Source organism: Saccostrea echinata, unplaced genomic scaffold (genome assembly GCF_033153115.1).
Source record: "Saccostrea echinata isolate AGI-Se365-2 ecotype Australia unplaced genomic scaffold, CSIRO_AGI_Sech_v1 ptg000027l, whole genome shotgun sequence".
Lineage (NCBI taxonomy): Eukaryota > Metazoa > Mollusca > Bivalvia > Ostreida > Ostreidae > Saccostrea > Saccostrea echinata.
The window spans coordinates 10,453,458-10,463,413 of record NW_026889776.1 but is presented as its reverse complement, the minus strand read 5'-3'; the positions used below and the strand labels follow the sequence as shown (position 1 = coordinate 10,463,413).

Sequence of the window (9,956 nt, the reverse complement as noted above, 5' to 3'; positions counted from 1 at the left end):
GTATGATTAAGTAGAATCAAACAGTGATTGATAGTCTAGAAGAGAATATTTAGGAATGCTCACTTGCATAGTAAGCTTTTTTTTTCAAATTCACACATGTATTGAACCAAGAAACTTGTAGGTTTTATTGGTACATGCAATTCAAACATAAACACCACATTTAATCAGTATATAGAGAATAATGTACAAGTCATGCCATTTGTGAATCAGAATTTAAATTTCTTCATTAAAACATTAACATATTTTTGAAGGTTACAGAATTACATAGTTTGTTGACAAGCTAATGATGTTCCCTCCCTTGGAGAGAACAGTCATGAATAAAAACAATGCGCATCCTGCGTTGGCAACATGTATCTGTATTCAAATTAGTGTATCTATCGCCCTGAACATGGGTATTTCCCTTTGCATTTTTACAAGATCAAAATTTGCAAACCCATGATAAAAAGTAATCTGAGAAGAGTCGGTTTTGGAAACATTATAAAAGATTCAGTTTATGGGAAGCACATAAAGGGAATACCCAGTACCTTCAAAAAAAGGCAGACATATGTAGATTACCAAGACGTTTTCTAGTTTAACTTCATTGAGGTATGTTCTCATTTGGGTATGATTTATGATCGTGAAAATTCAACATTGTTATTGAAAGCTTTATAAAATGATATATTTTTGTATTGAGGCTTAAAATAAATAAGGCACCCAAAATTTTTTTTAAAAAAAGTTAAAACAATCTTTTTTTAGGGATGGCAATTGTGTTTTTTTCCGGGACGGCAGTTGTTACTTATACGTACCAAATCTGGTATAAAAATGTTCCTTAAATTTGCATTATAAAATAAAACGTAATTAACCATTTGTTTTATTTAAAAATGGTGATGTAGCAATACTTAATGCATAAAACTTTAAGACGAATGCCTTCCAGATTAACAAAGAAAGTTGAAATATATCTTTTTCCATATTGAAAATCAATGTGTACGTTGCTTTCAGTTTTCATCTTTGGTTTTATTATTATGCTGATCGGTCTTTGATTGTTCATAATTATTATATGGTATCACTTACACAACGACTAAGACCATATAACGTCACTGATTTCGTTTTTGCGTCTTCAATTATTGTGAAATTGTCTGCTTTTTTGCATATTTTGTGTTAAAGGTTAAGAAAATACTTATGTTAAAAGAAATGATTTTCCGAAGAGAAATATTAGTTTTAGCGTCTACACTGATTTATAATGGCTTACACTACTAACATGGTAGAGAGATATTTCCAAAATATTTATCATCTAACCCTTGAATGATGAATGACACATGCATGCATGACACCGTTCCTATAAGCAGATGACACCTATAAATTCGTATGAAACCTGTTTACCCTTTGTACACAATCTAATTATGATAATGGCGTTGTGCATGCCCATACACCTTTTTTTGTATTAAATACCTAAAGATGTCATACAATGTAAATACGAGGAGATGCGCTTCAGAGACAATGAAAGGAATTAGGTCAAGACCACGAAAAGCACGGGTGCTTAAGTAAGGATTATGCATGCTGTTGATTGGAAATAGGAAACTTTCTCGATTTGTGTCGAAAGAAAATTGATCAGTTCAAAGGAAACATCCATAAACATTTTTCCAAATTTTTCTTCAAATGATGCATCTGTTTGAAGACTTCTTACATGTACATGTATCTACAGGATAGATTTTGAGGACAGCTCTAATACGGTGTAATTTTTCTTTACCTGAATTTCACCGTAAGATATAAAAATATCCCATCAGGAATTCATTATAATTGTTGCAGTAAATTAATAACTTGTTATTTAAAAGTACTTATCACTTAGGAATTATTGTATTGTCAAATTGAACTACATTGTATATATTTTAGAATTGATATGTATTTTATTTAACAATGAATATAAGACTATATTTGATATTACAAATATTCGTAGCTTACAAATTCATAGTTGAGTCAAATAATGAGCATCAGTCCTTATGTCAAGCAAAGCATCATTTATTTAATTATTTACTTATTTATTAATTTATATTCATTAATCGTTTAGAAGCAAAATTTATCTTAATCAAAAATATTTATTTTTACAGTAACGGAAGATATGGGAAACCAGAGCCTCTCCACCATTGGTCTTGTTTTCTGTTTTATTTCATTAACAGTGTACATTCAAGGTGAAAAGAATTTTTATGCCCAACAAACAAATTCATCTCGTATTTTTTTTTCAAATAATTTAATTATGAGTGTAGTATCCGGAATTATTATATCTTATCATCATTCTATTATTAGTTTATGTACCGGAAGTGTATTATAATAAACGAGTCAACAGCACAGGGTTGTCGGTAATGTCTGCAGGGCATCCTCACTAATCCATAGTAATAGATACAGCAATGAGCATATCAATACTTTAAATGTTTCAAATCTAGAACTCCATTCCTTAATCCTTCAAACAAAGGGATAAGGGAAATTTTTAATATAGTTTGCCTATTGATATTCAGTATGCCTTGACATTCAGATTATCCTTTTCAAAAAAAAAAAAAAAAAAAAAAGAAGAAGAAGAAGAAGAAAACTACGCAGGGATCTCTATGGGCCGTTTAACATGGCTGCCTCGCGCCACAGTAAAAAAAAAATCAGCATCATACATGTAGTTCCTCAACAGTAAACTATTGGCTCCACATTTAGATCATCGTCGATCTTTAAAATTTAAAATCTCAAAATAAAATACTGAATTATGTACCGTTTTCAGTTTCTAATGCTAAATTAATCGTTAATTTACTCCTTAGGGCTAATCGTTTGCTCTGCACAATCAATAATCCTCTAGATTCCCACTGGACTGAATGCATGAATCTGTTTTCACATTTCCCCGTAATTAAACCATTTACACTCGATATCCTTTTTCTATCTTTATTATCATTAAATTCATTTTTCAATTTGATACCATTTGTGTATTACATATAATTTATATATTGACACAGAAGAGTTATCCTTTTTAATTTATGTAGTGGTTTGATATCGAGTTCGGTCACTAAAGACTGCGAATATTAGAACTTCGTGTAAATTTGAAAAAAAAAATGAAAAGATGGAAGAGCATGATTGCAAGAAAATAAATAATGTTTTTTAGCAAAGTTACAATCACGTGTACTTTGCGTTTAAAAAGTAGATACACTATCTACAAATCTTCTTTTATCATTTTCGAATTTGAAAAAGCAGTTCATACTTTTATTTACATGTCCAGTATTAACTTTGACAACAAAACATTTGATGTAAAATAAGCATACTGATATTACAAAATAAAATTATAAATTTTATATCATTTCTTAGGAACTGTTGCACAGGGATGTTTCTCAGATGACGCTCTCACCTGCAGTACTAACTTCGTCAATGCTGTAAATGCTTATGGAGCTGATGCAAACAATTATGAAAAAATTTGCAGGTTTATCTTTTTTGTTTGTTGATTGACATATCTGATTAAAATCTGCTTTGATATATATTTCCATTATCATATTTTCGTTTAATATCTGTAACATTGATGAGAATTGGCGTTTCAAATTGATTGAAAACAAATTCTTTGATACATGCATAAATAAAATTTTCACAAATTAGCCGGGACTATGATGGTCGAGGTCAGATATTTCTCTTTCCAAGGTACTTCGTGATCGAAAAATAAAATATTTTTTACGCTATTTTCCTGAATTCTAAAATTATCCGGTACGATCTCGACTTATTTTCTATTATTATACCTCTACTGATTTTTTCCCTATATAACATTAGTTCGTTAGATGTGACTATTTCCCTAGAAATCGTTAAGAATGGACTAATCCCCGTGTGTTAGTCAAGTGAGCTAATCCCTGATTCGAAAGCTAATTCCTGGTTATCTGTAATCCTCTAGGTTTTACTTTAACCTTGGTATGATATGTGAATGGACTAATCCCCGTGTGTTAGTTCAGTGAGCTAATCCCTGCTATGAAATTATGCTATCTGAATCTTCTTAATTTTACGTTTGTATCGGTATAATAAAACAGTTAAAAGAATATCATTGCGGGAGTTAGCAAGATTCCAGTTCCCCTCGACCAGGACTATTTCCCTCGGCTTCGCCTCGGGAAATAGTCCTGGCCTTGGTGAACTGGAATCTTGCTAACTCCCTCAATGATGTACTTTAACTGTATACTAGCTTTCGTTTCTTTTCGAACTATTCCCTTTTGCTGAACAAAGCAGATCACCTGCATGAAAACGATGCAACGGGAAATAAAGGGAAAAAAAAATCATTATACAGATGTTAAATGTTTAATTTGAGAAAACTGATATAAACAATACATCTGTGAAGAAATTTTTCATACTACCAAAGCGGGGAAATGCAGTAAATTCTCTGGAAAGGCAGTTATGAGAAAAAAAAAAACACTGAACAAGGACAGAATCCCTTCAGTGTGTTAAAAAATCGTCAAAATTGCTGCATTACCAATTAATAAACACAATTGATGATAAACTACATCTAAATATCATCATGCTCATGTGTAGAATGAAAATACATGAAGGGTTACTACCCATGTATTGGAATAACTACAAAGACATGTAAAAGGGGATGAATATAAGTAGCACTCTAATTCGTTTCTTATCTTGTATTCTGTGAATTACATTTTGTTTTTATACTCTGTGATATTTCATTTTTGTAGTTACGAATGTAGATACACCGGTTCTTTCTAATTAAAACAAAACTGTACTTTTCAATAAAGCGTAACGTTTAATATGAAGCAATCACCCTTTTAAGGGCTTTAAAGACTTAATTACAGCCTAGTTTGCTTGAAATGAAGAAAGATTATACCATACCATATCACTAGAAAAGCTAGCTCATTAGTGAGGCAGTATAAATTAACTGTATCCTGTCCGCTAGAATTCCCTCAGCTCAGGGAATCTTCGTCCCTCTGTGTGTGCCTGGGGTCTCTTCAGGTATACTTAATCAGAAAAGAGACACAAAGTCCTAGCCCTAGAGCTTCCTGAAGCAGGTCAGTAATTAAAAAAAAAACCAAAAAAAAAAAACCCACTGTGACTACGTTTGTGACCTGAAGCGGTCAACCAGGGCCATATAGACTCGCCGCAAAATTAACTTGTCTAAAATGGAAGGAAACTCTAAATTAAGCATCACCATAAAATACGGCCACTAGTGAGAGGCAGCTTATGTTCCTTATATACTGTCTGCTACACTAGATAAGGGAAGTTTTGCTGCGTATAGCAATGAACGTGATTCGCTGAATTGATTCCAAAAATAGATTAAAGAAAATGAATACGTTACCTGCGTTAAATGTAATTTACACTTGGAATTCTCATTATCAATTTGAAATTTTGTAGTTTTTTACTAGATAAGGGAAGTTTTGCTGCGTGTAGGAATGAACGTGATTCGCTGATTTTGATTCCAAAAATAGATTTAAGAAAATGAATGCGTTACATGCGTTAAATGTAATTTACACTGATCTTGCAATTCTCATTATCAGTTTGAAATTTTGTCAATCTTTCGAGAAAAAAATAGCATAACAATTCGCCTTTGTAGAAAAAAAAAACAGAGCATCATATGAAACTCTTTAATTCAATCAAGTTACACACATGTACTGACTTCTCAGAAACATTTAACCTCGCATTTCGTTCTCCTTCGATATGATTTTCTGTGAAGTCGATATATTTATGGATTGCTCTCACAAAGGAAATTTTTGTAAAATGTCATCGAGTCCACATTGTACTATTTCTACACTCTGTATTGACTCTGATAAAAAATTCTTATGGAGGCTTCCAGGGTTAAAAAATGAATCTTTTTATAACAATACTTCTGGTGGCTTCCAGGGTTAAATAATATTTGTTGTATTACTCTTTGTTGAACAGTGCAGCTCACCAATTTCTTGATTGTATAAACAAAGTGTTGACTACCTGTACCATGGACAGCCCGTCGCGTAATACTGTAAACCAATACATGAACCAAGCAAGACAAGCGCTCAACCAATACGGGTGCGGTACGTACCTTTAAATGTTTCAGCTTGACAAAGGAACTTAAAAATAAAATGTTACTACAAATATACACTGCGTGAATATTTAATGAAATATCAATTTAAAATTACATCAGGTGTTTTTTTTTTAAAATGTAGTCATTCACCTTTGTTTAAAAGTTACATTAAATCTTCTTTCATTACAGGTGCTGCAGGCCTTTTTATCAGTCTGTCGGTCATGGCTTTAGGACTTGCGTTTACATACACTTTCAAAAGGTTCAATGATTGAAATGATTTTGAACCATGTTTATACACACTTTTGTATGCACAATCTAGGCTTCATCAAACGAATTTATATATTTGTTATCCTTATTTGTAGAAAAATTACTTACTTAAATGATTGTGCAAAGTTTATGTGAAAACGGAAGAAAAAAATTAATTTGTTTTAATTAAAAAAATTTAATTTGTATTTCATAGCTATAATTATTCAAAGTTTGTGTATAAAACATATGAGTTTGTCATCTATGCTGTGATATTTTTTAGTTTATTTTTTTGCGACTTTTAACATTAAGCTTATTAATCTAACAAATGTAGACTTCATAGTCACATCTTCGGTGACGCTTTATGTAATGATATTGCATTGTAATTCATTACATGTACTCGAAATTGAAGTCTTGCTAGTTAAAACAAAATCTGTATAACGTAATAGTTGCGTAATGCATATGCATTACTTTCAAAATTTAGCGTAACAATGGCATTTTAGGAGATAATAATGCATTTTTGTATGCTCGTTAATTGAAAAAGAATTCAAGATGGACATAAAAATCATTGTTAAGAATAACAGATTTATATGAAATAGATAAAAACAAAAACAAAAATCTTATACATTTATGGACTCTGTTGGTGTTGAATATGGTTTGTTATTCACCAGAAAAATATCAATATTGACCTCGGCTTCGCCTCGGTCAATACTGATATTTTTCTGGTGAATAAAAAACAATATTCACCACCGAAAGAGTCCATAATTGTTTTATTATATAGTCCGTATTTGAAGAAATAAGACATTGAAGGCTGCATGACGATACCTTTTATCATTAACGAACCTCTGTCGTAGAAAAATAAAATTAAAAAACCGTACAGATTACAACTTTTAACTTCCGTGATTTCATTTCGCTGTGTGTAAGACATTGAAATGTTTGGAAAATAATCCTGCGAAAACATTTGCTTAACATTTTTCCTGCTCAGATAAGCAGCTGGCTCCGGTGTAAAGACGAATAATGACCCCCATAGAATAATGACCAGGGGGTCATATTTCAACGACAAAAAATGACCCCCCCCCCCCCAGCCGTAGAAAAAAATTAATTTTTTGTAGAAAAAGAGACATAGGGGTCATTATTTTATGTGTGCATCCTATAAAAAATTGATACCGTTGAAAAATGACCCCCTTTCCAACAGAATGCATGATACAAAATTTATAACTGGTGATTGATGCAAAGGTTTGAACCTCAATGCTTGATATTCTTCTTCATGCCCTTTTTGACCAACACTGGACGAACGCGGAATTAAAATGCAATAAAACCGCATTACATTTACCTGCATATTTCTATCTTTTAAGCCTATTGTGTTCTCAGCACATATTGAAAATCGCTAAATGGCTACTATTGATTATAACTGTTAATGTAAATTCCCCTTATGATTGTCTTCCATTTGTTTCATATTTGGATATTTGACTGATTATAGACATTCATAGCCAAATAACAGACAAGCGGGATGTTCTGGCTTTTCATTGGTAAACATGTCTCCCGAAGTAATCAGCATGCTTTGAGTAGGATCAAATTTAAAAAAAAAATGAAGGAAAAAAAAGAATGAGATAAGTTTTCAGAAATAAATACGGAAAGTTATGCAATGTAATATATATGTATATTTTGAATGACATAAAAAGTCGTGCAAATGAGATAGAATGTATCGAAAATGACGTAATAACTCGTGCGATAGACATACTGACAATAGAAAGGCTGAAGTCACCCCGTTTGTCAGACAATTTAGTTGATAGTTGGTCCTTATCGTCTATAGTCAGTAGAACGTCCAAATATGAAGCAGACATGACAAACATAAGAAGGACATAAAATTTCTGCATGTCTGAAATATATACAATCTTATAATGTGCATTCAATTTTATTTATAAACAGTGGTCTACTCTATGCGGATTTCTTTTCAAGTATATAGAAGTAATACAGGAGAATCCCAGTATAATGTACATTCAAGTCTGTTAACATGGTCGTCTGAGAATAGGATACATACATGTAAGAGGAATATTTTTTAATCCACTTTTAAACAGTGATACATTTGTCAAATCAATATGGAAACATTTTCAATACAGTGTATATTGAAGTAGATTAATGTCTTCAATTTATAATTAAAGACAGATTATTTTATTGACCTTCAAGGTGAATACATGTACATGTATAAGGATTTATTTTTCTTACATTGAACTTAAAATAGATTAAAAACAATTCTGAAAAGGTATTTCACCTGCATCTGAATTCTACTCAAGTGAACATAATATTCAAGCACAAAGAATCGGAGAAGAGGGAGGTATTGTTCCCCCTTTTCTGAATGTAAATTTTAGCAATTTCTAATTTGAAAATGCTCATCGAAAGTCTTGTAACCATCCCCTCTTTCTTATACAGTATAGTAAAAAAATCTCTCCTACTTGAGTGAACAAGATTTTCACTTTGATAGAGTAGAGTATCCCACTTACATCAATAACTTTTTAAGGGGTTTGTCAAAGATATTTTTAACTAAAAGTATTTTTTTCCTCTTATAATGCGCCATTTCCCCTTTCGATGCTATCATCATCATCATTGTCCTTTACACCCTGTGGTATGTAGGGCAGCAACAAACTTCCTCCACTCTTGTCTATCCTTGGCCAGCCTCGTCAATGATCCCCAGGTCGGTGCATAGCTTTCATCTCGCTTTCAACTGTCCTTCGCCATGATGTTCTAGGCCTCCCTTCTTTCTTTTGCCCTCTGGGGTCCAATGCAGTGCTGTTCTTGTTGTTGACTGGGGATCTTTTCGGAGAACATGTCAAATCCATCTCCATCGGCGTTTGGTAATGATGGTACCCATGTCCTCTTGTTTGCATCAGCGCAGCAGGTCTTCTTTTGTTATCTTCTCGGGCCAGAAAATCCTGAGTATTCGGCGGAGGCATGTGGTATGGAAGGATCGTAATTTGCTAAGATCCGTCTCTGTTATTCTCCAGCATTCCAATCCATATAGGCGATTTGATACAACACAGCTCTGGTAAAGCTTCAGCTTGGTGCTGGTGCTGTACTGTGCAGATGTTATTCATTTCTCTAAATACTCCCCTGGCCTTGCCCAGTCTGCTGTGGATGTCCTCCTTTGTGCCGCCCTCTGGTTTAATGATGCTACCCAGGTAAATAAAATTATCCGTCTGGCGTAGTTCATCACCATTGATCTTAAGGTCAAGATCTAGTAAATGACTTTAAACTGTCTTTTTGGTGCTAGATCCACTATGACGTCATAATTGTTTTAAGATTAATTTTTCCCGTACTTTATGGCTTTAAAAGAATTGTGTAGCAAATGAAGGATTTTCAATGTATTCAATTTGAAATCATGTCAAAAGTAACCCCGATATCTATATTCAATTTAATATCATTTTAAAATAGAGGTTAAGAAGAAATGAAAAACCGTTTTCTGAGAAACTGTAAGCAATATTGATACATTTCTTTTATCTGAGATGGAAAAAACTCCTAAATTTATTCCTGACTTTCTTCGTTTTTCATTAGAAATTACAATTTAAAATATGTTTTTTCGTCTAGTTTATCAAAAAATTGTGTCCCGAAACACCCTATTTTAGCAAGCCATATTTGTAAAGGATCATAAAAAGAACTCGTTTCTCAAAGTTGAAAAATTTGTAGGCATCTTTCATTTACTAGATCTTGACCTTAACAACAGCAGGTAATTCCACATTAA

The 9,956-nt window shown here is 32.5% G+C and overlaps 1 protein-coding gene across 1 annotated transcript; it reads left to right on the top strand.

Annotated features, from left to right (window-relative positions):
* Positions 1-511: 511 nt before the first annotated feature.
* On the top strand, positions 512-6,422 carry LOC133193367 (uncharacterized). Its single transcript, XM_061329303.1, has 5 exons — positions 512-585; positions 2,085-2,165; positions 3,313-3,424; positions 5,860-5,987; positions 6,167-6,422. Exons 2-5 carry the CDS (start codon positions 2,096-2,098, stop codon positions 6,247-6,249), a joined length of 393 nt encoding a protein of 130 aa, XP_061185287.1. The 5' UTR covers positions 512-585; positions 2,085-2,095; the 3' UTR covers positions 6,250-6,422.
* The last annotated feature ends 3,534 nt before the right edge of the window (positions 6,423-9,956 follow it).

Bases quoted from the DNA above. Each gene is read 5' to 3' on its own strand.
- LOC133193367 (XM_061329303.1), top strand. From the start codon at position 2,096: ATGGGAAACCAGAGCCTCTCCACCATTGGTCTTGTTTTCTGTTTTATT. The intron at 2,166-3,312 runs GTGAAAAGAATT...ATCATTTCTTAG, and splicing joins ATTAACAGTGTACATTCAAG to GAACTGTTGCACAGGGATGT. The intron at 3,425-5,859 runs GTTTATCTTTTT...TTTGTTGAACAG, and splicing joins AATTATGAAAAAATTTGCAG to TGCAGCTCACCAATTTCTTG.